The following is a 19,482-nucleotide window of genomic DNA, read 5'->3' on the forward strand; positions in this document are numbered from 1 at the left end:
TTTGTTTTGATATTTTAATCTGCGTGTCGTGATCGCGTTTGATGTAGGGGGACAAATATATTTATGCACGATAGCGCATGATGGCGCACGCGCACAGCCAGTTTGGGTTCCGTGTAAGGTGTAGCCAGGCTACTATTTTTTTGAGTAAGTCCATCGCTTTGAGTTCTCACTGTTTGCGTTCTCACTGCTTTTCTTTCAGGTTTCTGCAGAAGTATCTGCAGAAAGAGACTGAGCTGCTCCAGTCAGGGAAAGCCAACGTGTCAGCCACCACACAGGCCAACCGTCAGAAGAAGATGCAGGAGATCAGCAGCCTGGTCAAATACTTCATCCGCTGTGCCAACAAGAGTAAGGGTTTGGAGAATCATATACCAGATAAGATCATAGACCTATAGAGCCTAATGTCCATGTAACAGTACTCTTCTTGCGTTGTGTACAATCATCGACACAGACTCCAACTTGTAGCACTAGGTCTTGGAGATGTATTCTGATACACTGCATCTTTTGTGATGATCCAATAATATTTACAAAAAATGGATATGTTACATGTTAATTACACTCAACTACTTTAAAACAACCACGTAATAAAATAAACCACCATAAGAGACTTTATCAAATTCGTCACATTACCATCTTGTAACCTCTAATCATGGTCACAATGTCAAAACAAATAAAAGATGTCAATACCATTGACCCTCTGTATTCACATATTAACCTTCAAGAGCTAACTTTCTGCTGATTCATAATCTCAGTCAGTCTTGACACTGGTATAAATAATCTTCCTACCTAATACGACCCAGAGTACCTTAAACTGCATAAAGAGTGACAGTGTTGTGTACTGTTGCAATAGTGGGTCTGTCAACACAGTCAGTGCGTAACTGATCAGGTAAGGAATGGTCCGAGTTTGGTAGGTCAGTACGGATATTGTAAGCAGACTGGTCAATTAGCTCACTCACTACACTGTTACGGTCTGGGTCAGATTCTTGAAGACTCTCTGATCAAGGCAGATCTTCCAGCTGCAGTACATCTTCCATAGAATCCAAAGGTGGAATGTCCTGAGCATCCAAGGATCGCACATCACCCTCCAAATTTGGGTCACCTGTTCCTTCAGAAGGCAACTGCGTCATCCACACTTTTGTTCTCTACTCAGCATCCTCATCACCACGGCAGTTCCATGGCAGCTGAGACCACAAAGCGGTCCTCAGACTCTGTTAATCTAGACATCTGTTCCATCATCAACCGCAGCATGGTGAAGAGGAAGAAAGTTGACTGGCATTATCAGGTTGCGATATACCATATTCTCCTGTCCAGTGGAGCTGTTCTGAATATTAAAGGTGTGACTGTCAGCATTCAATCCAGTGACAAGATAGACAGTATCCTCCCAAAGGTCAGCGAGCTTCTGCTTTCCGCGCTCCCCCTTGTTAGCCAGCAACACTCGATCACCAATCTCCACGGGTGCTCCTCTGACTCTTCTGTTGTACATGCCTCTTCAACTGCTTAGCTGCAGATGCCTGTACTGTATTCATGACTTCTTTCAGATATCTCCTCAAGGGCTGAACAAAGTGGTCATAGCCGACAACTTCTGGGTTCTCTAACAGCCAAAGACTATCAACAGGCAGTCTTGGTGTCCTCCCAAAAATTAACAGTAAAGGGACAAAGCCTGTGGTCTCGAACAATTTGTACGCAAACGTAAGGGACTTCAGCGCCCGAGGCCATCTGTGCTTTGCTCTCGTTGGCAGGGCCCCGATCAAGTTTCCCAACATCCTATTCATCCTTTCGCAAGACCCGTTCCCCATCGGATGGTACGGCGTGGTGTGAGACTTCTGCACACCTGCAACCCTCAAGAGTTCTGCTATTAAAGCGCTCTAAATTGGCTCCTTGATCCGAGTGTATACGGCGAGGCACCCCGTAGACACAGAAATACTTGTTCCACAACCGATAAGCAACAGACTTAGCAGACTGGTTCGGACACAATAAGGAATGAGACAACTTTGTAAAGTGGCCAGTAACAACACATCCAGGGACTTGTTTGAAGAATTTTCTGCAGACCAAAAGTCGATGCACACTAGTTTGAGAGGCTCAGTTGTTATTATGCTCTCCAGAGGAGCTCTGACTTCCGGATCAGGAGTCTTGCTCACGATGCATCTCCTGCAGCACAACATATTATTTTACCTCCCTCTCCAGGCCATGCCAGAAGAACTTCTGTCTTGTCAGGTAGACTGTTCTCTGTTGTCACTGGTGGCCAGCTTCATCATGGTCACCCTTCAACACCATCGCTTTCATGGAGGCTGTAACCACATACAGATACATTTCTCTTTGTAACCACATTCTTCGAAACACGATACATTACACGCATCTTCATGGTCAACTTGTCCCAACTTCTGAGAAGACACAAAACCTCAACACTCATGGGCACGGTCTCTCCAGGATGGTCTTCTCCCCCTCTCCACAAAGATCACTCTGCTCATCACGCTGCTTACTCATCAGTAGATTGTATGGCAGGACATTGACATTTGTCTGCTCTGATGGCATTACAGCCTGCGGAATCTGTGGCAACAGCAGTGCATGTGAGCCCACATCACCATCCCAGCACCTGTGTGAATGAAGAACCGCAGCAACTTCTTGTCTTGATAATGCACCAGATGGGGGGGTCAACAGTAGCCTGGCAGCTAATAACCACCTCGTTGGTGTCAGAGGCTTTGTCAAAGGGGTGGTTGCACCAAGCGAAACACACCTTGCACTCTGTCTGTGCGCACAGCGTTAGCTTCAGCCAGTAAGGTCTCGTACCGAATCCTTGTCAGTCTATGGAGTGCGTATGAAGAGCTCTCTGCTCAAAGCATCTGCAACAACCATTTTTGGCCCAGGGATGTTTTATTTATTTATTTTTTTACCTTTATTTTACTAGGCAAGTCAGTTAAGAAAAATTCTTATTTTCAATGACGGCCTAGGAACCTAGGCCTAACCCATATGTCAAACTCATACGGTGCCAGCTTGGTGACCCATCTCTGTTCACAAGCATCGAGCTTTGCTTTGGTCAGGATGTATGTCAAGGGATTATTATCCGTCAATACAGCGAACTGCTGACTCCGTAACCAGTGGTGGAACTTGTCACAGAACTTGAGCCTGTGCGCAGGATACCTTGACTGCACATAACTGAGGGTCTTGCTCGCGAAGGCTATAGGTTTCTCTGTAGCTTCTTGTTCCTGTACCTGGGACAGCACAGCGCCTAAGCTGTTGCTGAGAGTAGAAAGTGTTTGTTGAAGTTGGGGTAGGACCAACAAAATCTGGTCCAGTAAGGCTTGCTTTAGCTGTAATAAGGCCTGTCTGCATTCTGCTGTCCGGTCGGCAGCAGTCAACTTCCTGACATGTGAGTGTCACTTCTTTTTCCAGCGTGGAGCCTTGTATCCAGTTGTCCATCCAAAGAGTGGCTTTGTGATGGTTGAGCAACCATCAATGAACTGTTGGTAATACACCACTGTCCCAATGAATGACCTCAATGTCAGTGCCATCTTACATCAGAACAGCTTCTGTCACTCCTGTAATGGTCCTCGCCTTCTCAGGGTCTGTAGCTACACCATCCGCACTAATGATATGCCCCAGAAACTTCACAGACCTCTGTATTGGCGCCAACTTCAGGTTCTGAGTCTTGTGACGCTCAAAAACCATTTCCAGGCGTTGTATAGCCAGATCTTCAGTGGGCGCATAGACCAAGACATCATCAGGGTAACACAGCAGGCCAAAAAAGTTCTGATCCTCAAAGATGTTTAGTATCATCCTCATAAAGGTTGCAGGACTATTACATAACCCATGTGGCATGCGGTTGTATTCGTACAATCCAAATGGCGACGTAAAAGCTGTGAATCTCCGGTCATCCTCATGCACATCCACATTGTAGTAGCCATTGTCGAGAAAAAGGCATTTCCACCTAAAGCAGCCAGTGAGTCAGCCTGGTGAGGAAGTGGGTGGGCATCTTTGATGGTGCGTGCATTGATCAGACGAAAATCAGCACAGAGTCTCAGGTCTCCAGACTTCTTCCAGACAAGGACATGAGGCGAACTCACATCTGGACTTCCTTATGATTTCACGTTATTCCATCTTATTCAACGCTTGCTTAAGCTTCTCATAATGATTTGGTGAAAGTAGTACTCAATGATGGAGTTTAACACTCCTGCACGCAACAGCTCAGGTAAGACCCTAGAGCTCAAGGTACAAGCCATCGACCCACTGTCAAGCATAGCTCTCACTTCTACTTCCCCTATTAACACCTTGGCATAGAATAAATCATCATACAGGGAAAGTCACTGAGTTCTGCATCATGATACTCTTCTCAGTCTCCATTTCATCACAAACACTTATATACAGACTCCAAATCAACATCTCTCACTGATGGGGACTACAAAAGGCCAAACACTCTCCCCTTCTACATGCAAGTCTACTAGTTTTCCGTGAGCTGAGCCGTGATTACTGTAGGGACTCCAACAGCTGTGCTCAGGGCCTTGTGGCACTGAGAGTGTGCGTGGCAAGCTACATGATAAAGAAAGCAGAGGTGATTGGCCCTGCAGTGAAAGTATCATGTCCAGCATCCCCGCACACTTCACATGTCCCATTAGACCTCAATTTGTTCCTATTCCCTTTTTGAAACTAACGGTGAGACTGTTGTGGCCTCTGCTCCAGCACACGCTCCAGCATTGCAAGGGTACATTCCATCGGCTCAGAGCCCTGGGCACTGAGCCCTGAGTAGCCTGGTCTGGGGAAGGCACCGCATTCAGTGATTCCATGTGGAGCCCCACAACAGGCATGGTGAGCGGCCTGACAGCACCAACTTCCTGCTTCATTGTTACGATGGCTGGGGTCACCTTAGATAAGTGAGAGTACCTCCACTCCCTTCTGTATTCATGTATTCATCCAACCTCTCATGAACATCTGCAGCAGTCCACTGCTGTAATGGCTTGCACTTAAAGATAAGCGACAGTTCAGCGTTAGGGCAATGTCTGAGGAACATGACTGTGAGCTCACAAGATGGGTCTTCAACACATTTCTTGTGTCTTTTTAGACAATCTTCAGCAACCTCCATAGCCCTGTTTAGTCTGAGCCAATAGTCGAATGGTTCATCAGTCAGTGGTAATGTGGCATAAAAGTCAGCGAAGGGCATGCTTGAAATAGAAGTGTCACTAAAATGTTGTTTCAGTAAAGGCTGGGACTTGATGGGACTTGGGCCTTTTATATTAATCAACAGAGAGATTGCTGCGTATGCCCACTTTAACAACATTGCGGGCCCTTCTCATAAGCCTACGCATAACCTCATCTGCTTGGTCCACCACAGATACGCCCCTCTTACGCATGTAAACCAGGACCATATCCTGCCACTCATGCACTGTGCACTTTTCAGAGCCATCCCCCCTAAAGTACACCGGCTCCTTGATAGACTTCAATACCAGGTTTAAGGCCCAACACATCCATAACCCTAGAGCTACATGCATTCCCCATAACATTGTCCCCAACATGTCCAACAATTGTCTTTGATTCCAAACAGGAGGAAATGTTTTCCCCAATGGAATGACCAATCTGCTATGAAATCCATGGAGATTTCATAGCTCCCTGTATTTGGCAAACCTCTTTCATTCACATCCTTGTTCGTTTCCCTGTTGAAACTATCATCGAAACCTCCAAAACTCTCCTGTTTAGGCATGTGTGTAGAAGCAACCAGAATTCTGGCTGAACCCCCACCAACAGATGGTGACAGATTAAATGTCAGGAAACCCCTACCTCTCCCAACACCTCACCTTCCATCTTAATAATGGGAAATCAACACACTAAAACAAAAATGCAAAACATTTTAAAATAAATAAAAACTCACCTCAAAATGTAACATTTACACTGGTAAAAACCCAGCCTAGTTATACCAGATATACACATAATTGCAAATAAACAAGTAACACAAAAGTTATCGTTTATCAGTGAAAAGAAAGTTCCAATCAATATAGAAAGTCTCAATAAGAGAAATCACCAACTTTAGTAATAAAAAAATGAAGCACTAGCACCCTCTTGTGGCGAAACGCAATATCGCCATAAACTGCACTAGCAAAGTCTTACGTGATTCTCCAAGGGCAACCTGAGATGGAAATCCAGCGAAGGATGATCCGACCCAGAAGAACGGTGCTTGTTCACTGGGGAACGTAGTTACCAGAATAATACAACGATTACAATACACAATGTAATATTTTCAACAATGTACCTGATAAGTAGCACAAAATTGCACGTCATGCAATGCACTATTCAATCTGCACTCAAGAACTACAAAATATACGAAACCCCCACACCAGACACAGTAAGTTGCTAGCTGGAATTCTCTACAACAAAATGCACAAAAAACGCTTAATCTTGTGTGATGTACAAATAAATGGTACATTCAAATCATCACTTGGGAGTATAAAAATCACTTTTGACATGTGCTTTGCAACCAACAACCTAATGCTGGTTTGGTGCTTGTTCACTGGGACGATTCTAACTTAAACATCCTCCCTCAAGCAAGTCACACAAACCAGCCAATAAGATGCCATGTTGAGTAGGTGAAGGCAAGACAAAACTAAAACCAATTGGCTTAACAATAAAGTGGCAAGGGGAATCACCAATATGTGTCTGAAATGGCTCACTATTCCTTATATAGTGCACTACTTTTGACCAGGGCCTGTAGGGCTCTGATGAAAAGTAGTTCCATTTTTGGACGTACTGACTTTATTGTAGTCCCTCTGGGTACTTTAACCCTCCACTTCTCTCCTTACAGGAGGGCCTCGGCTGAATTGTGGCGAGCTCCTGAATCATGTGATGGAGGTGCTGCGGAGCTCATTCAGCTGCTTGGCCTATGGGGAGGACTACAGCAGCATCCTGCTCAAGAACATCCTGTCTGTCCGCAAGTACTGGTGTGACATCACCCAGCAGCAGTGGCACAGTCAGTGGTTTTTATTGTTCCTCTCTCAATACAGCAGAGACTTTAATTGTTTTTTAATGTAACTAGGCAAGTCAGTTAAGGTCAAATTCTTATTTACAATGACGGCCGACCAGGGAACAGTGGGTAACTGCCTTGTTCAGGGGCAAAATTACATATTTTTACCTTGTCAGATTTTTTACCTTGAGCTAACTGCAGAAATCTGCCATCAGGTGATGAAGCTAACCTTTCGGTTACTGGCCCAACACTAACCACTATGCTACCTGCCACCCCTGTTGAATGTAATCTATGAATGTTAGGGGGAAGTAATTGGTGATGTTTTAGAGTAATTGCAGCTAGTAATAGAACAAACAAACACAATGTAAATGCTTGATTGAGGTCATGGGTCCGCAATGCAATGTATTGTCCAGATTTGGATTTCTTTCTTGTGAGTTTCTAAACAATTAATTCTCTAATATTCATCTAGATTTGCTGGATCTGTATTGTGGCCTTTTCACTGGTTCCTCCAAGGCCATAAATCGTGTGCTTGTGAGCAGGATCATCCACACTGTAGTCCAGGGCTGCTGTCTGCAGACTGAGGGCTTCAGCCATACACTCTTCAGCTTCTTCTCCAGAGCACTGCTCAATGCCAGGTACGATGACAATAACTGCGAGAGGTGACCTGTATCATGCAAGGGATTTGCTACTTGCCACAGTCATTTTCCAGTAATGCGCCTCAGAGACTGTAGGTGTAAGTTGTCTAATGTGTAAACCTACTAAACTGAACTCTTAGAAATTGAGTCTACAGCAGTGGGGGCTGGTGTGAGGAGCTATAGGAGGACGGGCTCATTGTAATGGCTGGAATTGAATAAATGGAACGGCGTCAAACATGTGGTTTCCATTATATGTTTGATACTGTTCCATTGATTCCATTCCAGCCATTACAATGAGCCTGTCCTCCTATAGCTCCTCCCACCAGCCTCCTCTGGTCTACAGTGAGACCTACCGTCAAGAGACTTCATCCATTACACTGCATGTGATATGTTCTCTCCAGGCAGGAGAGACACTTGGCAGTGGTGGAGCACTTGGTCTCTGCTCTGAACGTCTTCCTGAGGTCTGCTGCCATGAACTGCCGTATGAGGGTGTGTCGGCTGGGTGAGGAGCTCCTGCCCTCTGTGCTCTATGTGTGGACACAGATGAGGCCCAGCACCACTCTCAAAGAGGAGATGGTAGAGTTCTTCAACCTGCAGCTCTGTGTACATCATCCCAAAGGATCAAAGACACAAGACACAGGTATGGCTGGAATTTTGTGGACAGACTGAAAACTGAAAAAACACCATTGTCTTTATGAATCTGTTTCGATGTTGAACGATGAAAAATGATGGAACAACAGACAAGTGTGAAGTGTTTTCATCACGGAAACCCTTGAAGAATAATTATATTATAGATTATGATTGATACAGCCCATCTGACAACTTTTCTTGACCATTCCACCCCTCACTATTCCAGGAGCCTACGCTGAGGACTGGGTCAAATGGCAGAGTCTACTCTATAACCTGTATGATGCCCTGGTGAGTGAGATCAGCCAGATTGGGAGCCGGGGGAAATATGCCACAGGGTCGCGCCACATCGCTGTGAAGGAGAACCTTATGGAGCTGACTGCAGAAATCTGCCATCAGGTGATAAAGCTAAGATCCTTCATTTTTCCATCTTGACTTCATTTAGTTCAAGACTAAAACCTGAGCTGTGCTGACATCATCTGACATAGTTCTCCTGTTTTTAAGAATGAAAATGGATGATTTTAGTATTGTTGGTCTCATCTTCATGTTTTGGGTGTTTGACTGTTTCTCAGCTCTTTAGCGAGGATTGTAACTTCCAGATGCTGGAGGTGACTCAGGCCCACCTCAGAGCCACCCAGAGAGGCAGTCCACACGGCACGCCCAGCAAGCGTAGACGCATTGACTTGGGCTGGGAGGTTCTCCGAGACCACCTGCAGCCACACCATAGTGACTTTGACGTCATACCATGGTGAGAAAAGACAATATCACACCAAGGTTCAGTGCTCATTAACTTGCCAAATATCCTTATATTTAGTACAATCAAACTCTTCACAGCTCCTCCATATCCTCTGTGTTCCCCAACTCAACAATACAATGTTCCTATCTAGGTTACAGATCACATCAGTGTTGACCTCTAAGTACCCCTCCATGGTGCCTGGCCAGGAGCTGGTTCCTCTGCTATCCGTCCTTTGCCAGCTGCTGGGGGAGCAGCGGCGGGGTGACAGGGGGCCCTACGTGCTGCGCTGCCTGAGGGAGGTGGCTCGCTGCCAGGCCACACTCACAGAGAGGGCCCAATCCTACAGGGCTGAACTGGGCAGGCTGTGGGGCCGTGTCTGGGCCCTGGCTCTACGGGGGGTCAGCTCCCCCCAGACTGAGGCCCTCAGTCTGGCCCTGCTGTCCACCATCCTCCAGGGAGCCTTCATTCCCATTGACAGAGAGCTTTGGAAGCTCTTCTCTGGCTCGGCCTGCAAGCCCTCTGAGTGAGTCCTTGGCTTTGATGAATGATTTTGTCGTATAAAGTCACTTCCTCAACATTTGATTTACTAATTTACTCTTTGCAAACTATAGTGCTTTATGTTTTTATCTCTGAAGGATGATTTCATCCTCTGTCTCTATGTCTGCAGTGCTGCTGCTCTGTGTTTGGCCCAGGCCCTCCTCAAGTGTCCTGTTCTTAAGAGCCTGGGCACTGGGTGGGACCATGCAGGGGCCGTGGAGGGGGTCGGGCCACCCAGCCTCAAGGAGAACATCATGAGCTGGCTGCTGATGAATGAACAGAGTGAAGAAGCAGAGGAGAGCTCAAGACCACACCCCATCATCTGCAGGTGGGCAGTTTATCACTGGGCTCATATCACATTTTTATTCACGCTTAACCTCTCTGCTAGTGTTGTCTAAATCAAATCAAATTTTATTAGTCACACGTGTCAAATACAACTGCTGTAGACCTGAGTGAAATGCTTACTTACGAGCCTCTAACCAACAATGCAGTTTAAAAAAAAATACAGCTAAGAATAAGAGATAAAAGTAACAAGTAATTAAAGAGCAGCAGTAAAATAACAATAGCAAGACTATATACAGGGGGGTACCCATACAGAGTCAATGTGCGGGGGCACCGGTTAGTTGAGGTACTATATACATGTAGGTAGAGTTATTAAAGTGACTATTCATAGATGACAACAGAGACTAGCAGTGGTGTAAAGGGGGGGTGGCAATGCAAATAGTCTGGGTAGCCATTTGACTAAATGTTCTTATGGCATGGGTGTAGAAGCTGTTTAAAAGCCTCTTGGACCTAGACTTGGCACTCCGGTACCGCTTGCCGTGTGGTTGGATAGAGAACAGTCTATGACTAGGGTGGCTGGAGTCTTTGACAATTTTTAGGGCCTTCCTCTGACACCGCCTGGTATAGAGGTCCTGGATGGCAGGAAGCTTAGCCCCAGTGATGTACTGGGCCGTACACACTATCCTCTGTAGTGCCTTGCGGTCGGGGGCCGAGCAGTTGCCTTACCAGGCAGTGATGCAACCAGTCAGGATGCTCTCGATGCTGCAGCTGTAGAACCTTTTGAGGATCTGAGGACCCATGCCAAATCTTTGATTTGAGATCTGAGATCTTGGCCAACAACCTCCTTCCCTCACTAAGAGCATTGAAGATGGGTCGTGGCTGGGTCTTCCAGCATGACAATGACCCAAAACACACAGCCAGGGCAACTAAGGAGTGGCTCCGTAAGAAGCATCTCAAGGTCCTGGAGTGGCCTAGCCAGTCTCCAGACCTGAACCCAATATAAAATATTTGGAGGGAGCTGAAAGTCCGTATTGCCCAGCGACTGCCCCGAAACCTGAAGGATCTGGAGAAGGTCTGTATGGAGGAGTGGGCCAAAATCCCTGCTGCAGTGTGTGCAAACCTGGTCAAGAACTACAGGAAACGTATGAGCTCTGTAATTGCAAACAAAGGTTGCTGTACCAAATATTAAGTTCTGCTTTTCTGATGTATCAAATACTTATGTCATGCAATAAAATGCAAATTAATTACTTAAAAATCATACAATGTGATTTTCTGGATTTTTTTAGATTCTGTCTCTCACAGTTGAAGTGTACCTATGATAAAAAATTACAGACCTCTACATGCTTTGTAAGTAGGAAAACCTGCAAAATCGGCAGTGTATCAAATACTTGTTCTCCCCACTGTACATGCTGATAGAAATTTGGTAAAACGGATTTAATTTTCCCTGCGTTAAAGTCCCAGGCTACTAGGAGCGTCGCCTCTGGGTGAGCGTTTTCTTGTTTGCTTATGGCGGAATACAGCTCATTCAATGCCGTCTTAGTGCCAGTCTCTGACTGTGGTGGTACGTAAACTGCTACAAAGAATACAGATGAAAACTCTCTCGGTAGGTAGTGTGGTCTACAGCTTATCATGACATACTCTTCCTCAGGCGAGCAAAACTTTGAGACTTCCTTAGATATCATGCACCAGCTGTTATTTACTAGTGGGATTATTTTGTCTTGGTACAATGTTTTACATCTGTAATTGTTTTAACACATTCCTAATAAGAGTTTGTCTTATTCCTCTTTTCACAGGGATTTTCCTCATAACCTCATCCCCAGAATCCTTGTGCCTTTGACCCTCAAAGACACCCGAGCTGGCATTATGTTTCTCCTTGGAGCAAAGGGACTTGAGAGGTGAGGGAAATATTTATCTAAAACCGATAAATTCAACCATATTGTCATCAGTGTCAACATAACTCCATAGATTTCATGCCCCCTTCAATCTTTCCTTCTGCCTAAAGTGCTGTGATGCAAGAGCAAGCACAAGTGGAAGTTAAAGGTTCCCTGAGTGAGATTGAGAGCATGTACCTGCAGTTCAGCTTTGACGAGATGCCCTCTAACCCCATGGCGAAAGTGATGGTGTCCTCAGCCGGCACCCAGCTCACTGTTGTCCCCAGCCTTAAACACAAGCTGGAGCAGGGCCTCTTGTCTGTGGCTGACCACCTACTCAACTGCTACTCCCCAGATGTGAGTGAATGCCTATGTTAGAACCATGGTTGTGTGAGTTGGTGTATGTTCAAACTAAGTACTGTGTGTGTTTTCTCCTCAGTCTCAGACCACACCACCAGAATGCCTGGTTCGTTGTTCAAGTCTCCTTACTGGCGTTTTAGCAGGATATGTCTCTACTGGTCTCCTGACTGAGGAAGAAGCCTGCCATTCCCAACTCTTCCTAAAGGCCAAGGTAGTCTGAACGGGTTGATAACATTTCTTTAATGCCTGCTGAAATCCACATATATGTAATTCATTGTATATTCTGTTGGCTTTTCGAAGGCACTGGTCCAGGATTTTAGTGAGTACATATCTAATGTGAAGGTGAAGATGGCAGAGGATGGGACAATGACCACACTCAGGTCTGTCATGCGGCTGTGCACACAGTGTGTCAACAGAGGGGTTAAGGTAAGACAAGCATTCTTCCTCGTCGTTATCACCACCATCAACATCTGTGTTTAAAACCTGGCTCTCTATCTGTACTTTCATTGACTTCCACATATCCTCTCCCACAGGACAGTATGAGCTCTGTCTCTTGCAACTTGTTCATGAAGATTTTCCCTGCGAGACTTTTGACTGAACTGGCAGAAATATGCAAACTGTTGGTGAGTCATGGAGAGTTTGCTTTCTGTCCCATGAACCATCATTTTGACCATTTGAATAACCATCATTTGGACCTGTTTAACCACTCTATAATGATCTGAATTATGTAAGCTCACCCGGTGTCTCTGTTTCTAACTCACAGCTGAACAGCTCCTGTAGGAGAGGTAGTGTGGGGATTGAGGAGGAGATCACAGATGAGGACTGGGACATGACGAGGACACAGGCTGACCAGCAGGAGGATATTGACCTGTTTGATGATGGAGACGGACCACAGACCAGCACATCTAAGGGGACTCACAGACAGAATGTGGACCCCAATGACACCCAGTGTGGTTTTGGCAAGTGGATGATATCCCTCGTATACCACATGTAAAATTAACCCCTCAGCGTCAGCCACTATGCCAGGATAATATAGGTTGAGGTGGAGCTATTGACATTGTGTACACCCCATCTGATTCTTTCAGATCAACGATATATTTCCAGAGGTAGGGGCTTGGCAGATGATAATCAGACCAGGCATTGTCCTCCATGCATTTCTAGGAATCAACCAGTGACCAGATGGTCATTTAAATACTCGTATCTTCTCCTAGATGCTAAAAGCCTACTGGCTGAGGAGCATTTGGCCCAGCAGGATTTAGCCATCTTGGCCAGTCTAGAGTTCCTGTCCCTGTGTGTATCGGCTGAGTTTATCCACGGGCTCTCTTTCAAACCAGTGGAGGTTCGCCGCAGGTTACTACTGCTGCTGGAGCAGATAGACTGCACCAAGCCACTACACCTCAACATGGTGAGTGACCAGGACTGTGTAGTGGGGTCAATGTTGCACAGCTAATCGTTGTTCCCTACCAATCATGTTGGAAATGACGACTGATGATGATCTTGTATCTCTAACATGGAATACTAATAGTTCATTATTTTCCTGTCCCCCCTCAGTACCTGGTCCTTCTGAAGAAACTACCTGCTGAGGACACATCGCTGGCAGCTGAAGAGTTTGACTCACTCCTCAGACCTCTGGCGTAAGAAAGGCCTCTGTTTCTAGATTCATATGTCAAGTATACTATGCTATACAGTAGGTGTCAAGTATACTATGCTATACAGTAGGTGCTGGAGACGTTAGGACTTTTTTTGTGCTTGCAGGGATCTTTGCTCATTGTACCGCCAGGACCAGGAGGTCTGTGCTGCAGTGCTGCTGGGTCTGCTACCGTCTATCCGTAGTCTGGGCCGTACCCAGGACCAGCACAATGACATGAGACACGTCCAGGGAGCTCTGATCCAAGTGGTCTCTGGATTCTGGTCAGCACCAAAGTCTCCCTTTTTGTATTTTGACTTCACAATAATTCTGGTTCTTTGTTCTAGAATTGAACTTCCAACTTTTTAATGGTCTCTTCTAGCATTTTGGGCAGAACGGGGAAATGCACAGCAATTGTAAAGGTGGCATTAATTCACTGTCTACTGGCTCTACTGGAGGTGAGCTCACAATGTTTTAAAATCACAGCATAGTAACTGCCCATGATAACCACCCTGTCTTTAGGTAGATAGAGCGTAATAACATCAAAGATTTACTTCCCTGTCTCTGCCCCTATGTCAGGCTGACCCTTGCTGTAAGTGGGCGGTCCTTACCCTGAGGGAGGAGGAGCTTCCAGTGTCCGTCATCCTCCCGTCCCACCTGTCTGACTCTCACCATCATGTACGAATGCTTGCAGCCATGACAGTGGAAAGGTTGGTTTTTACAGACAGAACACTCCCACCAGCCTTAATTCCATCACAGAGGCTAATGTCTCAAGTTAAAAAGTAAATATTTACATGTTTGACATGTCTACCATGCATGCTCTCTTCCATCCATAGGCTGTTTTTGGAGATGACACCGGACAGCTTGGAGAAGAGAAAGATGCTTCCTCTGAAATGCCAGCAGACAGCCTTTGAGAACGTCTACCTGAAAGCCCAAGAAGGGATGAGGCTCCAGGTAAAACCTGTCTTTCACATGTTACTCTGACAGAAGTTATGGCCAGTCCGTCTCACTTATCCCTCTGCTCTCCCTGGTGTGTAACAGAAGAACAGCTCTCCTGAAGACCTGAGTGACGAGACCTTTAACCGCAAGGCCACGCTGCTGAAGAGTCTGTCGGTGGTACTGTGCTGCAGCCCCGTCTGTGAGAAACAGTCCCTCTTTGCCCTCTTCCAGTCCTACAAGGAGAACAACATAGAGGAGCCACTCATCAAAAAGGTAAGGGCAAATCATTTGGCTACACATATTTACGGTCTCATCAATTATTATGTTTTGTATTCATGTTTCTTAAACTGAAAGCACTTTATAGTGAATGTGGGTAACTTTCCCTTTCCACCAGGGGTGGAAAAGAACCCAATTGTCATACTTGAGTAAAAGTAAACATACCTTAATAGAAAATGATTCAAGTGAAAGGCACCCAGTAAAATATTACTTGAGTAAATATAATTGCTAAAATATACTTAAATATCAAAAGTAAAAGTCGAAATCATTTCAAATTCCTTATATTAAGCCATTCAGATGGCATCATTTTCATGTGTTTATTTATTGACGGATATCCAGGGGCACGCTCCAACACTGACATCATTTACAAACTAAGCATGTGTTTAGTGAGTCCGCCAGATCAGAGGCAGTAGGGAGGACCAGGGATGTTCTCTTGATAAGTGTGTGAATTTGACCATTTTCCTGTCCTGCTAAGCATTCAAAATGTATTGAGTACTTGTGGGTGTCAGGGAAAATGTATGGAGTAAAAAGTACATACTTTTCTTTAGGAATGTAATAAAGTAAAAGTTGTCAAGTACAGATACCCCAAAACGACTTATGTAGTACTTTCAAGTATTTTTACTTAAGTACTTTACACAACTGCTTTCCACCATCACTACATACAGTATCTCTCTGACTACTGTATCAATATGCTATGATATTGTTAACCTGGTTTGTCTCTCACCCCCTCTAGGTCCTGGGCAGTGTGTCCAGAGCTCTGGGCTACAGGAGTGTGGAGGCGTTTGTCAGCTCTCACCTGGATTACCTGGTGGCAGAGTGGCTGGGCCAGCATGGCTACACTCTGGAGTCCTTCCCTTACACTCTGCTCAACCACGCCACTCTCAAGGACTTCTACAGGTAGGTGCACATGCTTAGTTTATGTTCTACATGACATTTTTTACTTTAGTTTATTTAGTAAACATTTTCTTCACACTGTATTGTTGGTTAAGGGCTTGTAAGTAAGCATTTCACGGTAAGTTCTGCACCTGCTATATTTATTTTATTTTTTATTTCACCTTTATTTCATTCAGTTACTATTCAAATTCGGCGCATCCCATACGTTTTATGTCCATAAAATGACTTTTTGTGAATTTACTGATCTGACAGAATTGAGGTGAAAGTAGAGTTTCTACCATATTGCTTTCACCTATTCAATCATGTCAGATCACCTTAAGGAAGGAAGGAAAGAAGGAATGATGCATCTATCGATTTATTTGTTGTTTCTTTGTTTTATCCCAGCTCCTCCTATCAGGTCCTTATCCCACACCTGGTCTTCCTGGATGACTTTAAGCAGGTGAAGTCCATCAGCACCCTCCTGGGTAAGGACTGGAAGAAGCTGCTGGCCAACTGCTTCCCTAAGATCATGGTTAACATCCTGCCCTACTTTGCCATGTCGGGCCAGGATGCCCAAGTGGCCCGGCAGAGAGAGAAGGCCCACAAGGTCTATGACCTACTCAAGGACAGCAACTGCCTGGGCAAACCGGTGAGGAAGAGACGCTTGGAGTCTCTGTGCCTGCAGCTGAATGTGCTTAAAACTCTGTAGGATGTTATCATGTATAAACCAGGATTGGGTTCCATTCCTTTTCACTTCATCCCCTGAAGTGGCTGAATTGAAATGGAATTGACTCCAACCCTGGTGCCAGGTTTGCTAACTGTCGTGGAAATTTTAATCAGAAAGGAAGAAAAAGACTACATTCTTCAAAACTTCAACCAAGCAAAATATAAAACATTGTAGGACAGGGCTTTCTTACACTACTACATTGTCTTTGTAAAGGGCTTCTGTTGAGCCAGTTTTTTTACCTTCACATGGTACAAAACATTCTTATGGGAATCATTTAAACAGTTACAAGTCATTTGAAAAGTTACACAGGAGTACACCTCGTCTGTACAAAGAGGACAATCATCACGTTGACACTGTCCACACGGCCAGGGTTCAGCGTCAACCTCCTGCTTCGTCCACCTAATCTGTCACGGTTTTCCAATGTAGTCCTCCAGTGACTCTTTGGCTTTCTGGGGCAGCAGGTAGCGTGGTTAGAGCATTGGGCCAGTAACCGAAAGGTTGCTAGATCAAATCCCCGAGCTGACAAGTAAAAAAATCTGCCGTTCTGCCCCTGAACAAGGTAGTTAACCCACTGTATCTAGGCCGTCATTGTAAATAAGAATATGTTCTTCACTGACTTGCTTAGTTTAAGAAATGTTGAATAAAAAATATAAATGTATACATTCTGTGTGCAACTGGATGGCTGACCAATCAGTCATTGGTGGGTAATGTTCCTTTATGCGATCACACAGTGCAGCCAGTTGGGCCTGATAGGGTTCATCGTCCGTCCATAATATGAATCTCTCGTCAATACACACACACTCAGGAAACAAAAACAAATAGTATTTGGTTAGGAACGTCTTCCTTTCTTATAATTAAAAAGGAGTCATTTCTTCTCATCCAAATATTTTTGAATTACTCTGTCATTTTTTATTTTGTACCCACATGGTAGTTCCTCCTATGCACACTTCAGGACCCTGTCCTGGTATCTATAGTTCTTCAGGACCCTGTCCTGGTATCTATAGTTCTTCAGGACCCTGTCCTGGTATCTATAGTTCTTCAGGACCCTGTCCTGGTATCTATAGTTCTTCAGGACCCTGTCCTGGTATCTATAGTTCTTCAGGACCCTGTCCTGGTATCTATAGTTCTTCAGGACCCTGTCCTGGTATCTATAGTTCTTCAGGACCCTGTCCTGGTATCTATAGTTCTTCAGGACCCTGTCCTGGAACACTTTCATCAGGACCCTGTCCTGGTATCTATAGTACTTCAGGACCCTGTCCTGGAACACTTTCATCAGGACCCTGTCCTGGTATCTATAGTACTTCAGGACCCTGTCCTGGAACACTTTCATCAGGACCCTGTCCTGGTATCTATAGTTCTTCAGGACCCTGTCCTGGTATCTATAGTTCTTCAGGACCCTGTCCTGGTATCTATAGTTCTTCAGGACCCTGTCCTGGTATCTATAGTTCTTCAGGACCCTGTCCTGGAACACTTTCATCAGGACCCTGTCCTGGTATCTATAGTACTTCAGGACCCTGTCCTGGAACACTTTCATCAGGACCCTGTCCTGGTATCTATAGTACTTCAGGACCCTGTCCTGGAATATATAGTACTTCAGGACCCTGTCCTGGTATCTATAGTACTTCAGGACCCTTTCCTGGTATCTATAGTACTTCAGGACCCTGTCTTGGTATATATAGTACTTCGGGACCCTGTCTTGGTATATATAGTACTTCGGGACCCTGTCCTGGTATCTATAGTACTTCGGGACCAGGTGCTGGTATCTATAGTACTTCGGGACCCGGTGCTGGTATCTATAGTACTTCGGGACCCGGTGCTGGTATCTATAGTACTTCGGGACCCGGTGCTGGTATCTATAGTACTTCGGGACCCGGTGCTGGTATCTATAGTACTTCGGGACCCGGTGCTGGTATCTATAGTACTTCGGGACCCTGTCCTGGTATCTATAGTACTTTGGGACCCTGTCCTGGTATCTATAGTACTTTGGGACCCTGTCCTGGTATCTATAGTACTTCGGGACCCTGTCCTGGTATCTATAGTACTTCGGGACCCTGTCCTGGTATCTATAGTACTTCGGGACCCTGTCCTGGTATCTATAGTACTCTGGGACCCTGTCCTGGTATCTATAGTACTTTGGGAACCTGTCCTGGTATCTATAGTACTTCGGGACCCTGTCCTGGAACACTTTCATCAGGACCCTGTCCTGGTATCTATAGTACTTCAGGACCCTGTCCTGGAACACTTTCATCAGGACCCTGTCCTGGAACACTTTCATCAGGACCCTGTCCTGGTATCTATAGTACTTCAGGACCCTGTGCTGGTATCTATAGTACTTCAGGACCCTGTCCTGGTATCTATAGTTCTTCAGGACCCTGTCCTGGTATCTATAGTACTTCAGGACCCTGTCCTGGTATCTATAGTTCTTCAGGACCCTGTGCTGGTATCTATAGTACTTCAGGACCCTGTCCTGGTATCTATAGTACTTCAGGACCCTGTCCTGGTATCTATAGTACTTCAGGACCCTGTCCTGGAACACTTTCATCATGCATTTACATCTGACGATTGGCATCTCAATTAATATTAATTTAGTACTTTGCCAAATAATGCGCATTTACACGGGAATACCTCTGTTATAAAACAGGTTTTCTTCACGCACAGTAGAGCCCTCCTTGTCACTAAGACAAGGTCTTCTTCAAACACCAAATTCTCCTCTACACACAGTAGTCTTCTGTCACTAAGACAATATATATATTTTAATGTGTACTTTTGTTGTCCTTTTAAAGAAAGTCAGTCTCACCCTTAATTTGATTGTTCGGGATGGCATATCTGTCCACTGACGCTCCCTGACAGGTCTGTGGCGGGTCCCTTCTGCTCCACTCAGGCGAAGTGTGGGCTCTCTGAACTACATCTAATGCAGCCCCTGTGCGCTGTTAACATTGGTGTCCGATCAGCAAACGGAGTTGGCCAATCCATCCTCGTCGCCAAGAATTGTCGTGGAGATTCTAACCAGAAAGGAAGAGAGAGACTGTAGATTCTTCAAATAACTACTTTA

At 45.3% G+C, this 19,482-nt stretch overlaps 1 protein-coding gene across 4 annotated transcripts in view; it reads left to right on the forward strand.

Moving 5' to 3' along the window:
• atm (ATM serine/threonine kinase) overlaps positions 1-19,482 on the forward strand; it is a 42,993-nt gene that overhangs the window by 1,407 nt on the left and 22,104 nt on the right. For all 4 annotated transcript variants that reach the window (XM_029681187.2, XM_029681189.2, XM_029681188.2 and 1 more), the window contains exons 4-26: positions 200-345; positions 6,782-6,946; positions 7,410-7,575; positions 7,977-8,215; positions 8,432-8,601; positions 8,775-8,950; positions 9,090-9,461; positions 9,606-9,803; positions 11,551-11,652; positions 11,760-11,985; positions 12,068-12,199; positions 12,289-12,414; positions 12,522-12,611; positions 12,752-12,947; positions 13,200-13,393; positions 13,540-13,622; positions 13,744-13,899; positions 13,998-14,073; positions 14,195-14,325; positions 14,452-14,569; positions 14,657-14,827; positions 15,564-15,727; positions 16,109-16,352. In XM_029681187.2, coding sequence (XP_029537047.1) covers positions 200-345; positions 6,782-6,946; positions 7,410-7,575; positions 7,977-8,215; positions 8,432-8,601; positions 8,775-8,950; positions 9,090-9,461; positions 9,606-9,803; positions 11,551-11,652; positions 11,760-11,985; positions 12,068-12,199; positions 12,289-12,414; positions 12,522-12,611; positions 12,752-12,947; positions 13,200-13,393; positions 13,540-13,622; positions 13,744-13,899; positions 13,998-14,073; positions 14,195-14,325; positions 14,452-14,569; positions 14,657-14,827; positions 15,564-15,727; positions 16,109-16,352 — 3,841 coding nt within the window. The remainder of the gene's footprint in view (positions 1-199; positions 346-6,781; positions 6,947-7,409; positions 7,576-7,976; positions 8,216-8,431; positions 8,602-8,774; positions 8,951-9,089; positions 9,462-9,605; positions 9,804-11,550; positions 11,653-11,759; positions 11,986-12,067; positions 12,200-12,288; positions 12,415-12,521; positions 12,612-12,751; positions 12,948-13,199; positions 13,394-13,539; positions 13,623-13,743; positions 13,900-13,997; positions 14,074-14,194; positions 14,326-14,451; positions 14,570-14,656; positions 14,828-15,563; positions 15,728-16,108; positions 16,353-19,482) is intronic.

Source organism: Oncorhynchus nerka, linkage group LG14 (genome assembly GCF_034236695.1).
Source record: "Oncorhynchus nerka isolate Pitt River linkage group LG14, Oner_Uvic_2.0, whole genome shotgun sequence".
NCBI lineage: Eukaryota > Metazoa > Chordata > Actinopteri > Salmoniformes > Salmonidae > Oncorhynchus > Oncorhynchus nerka.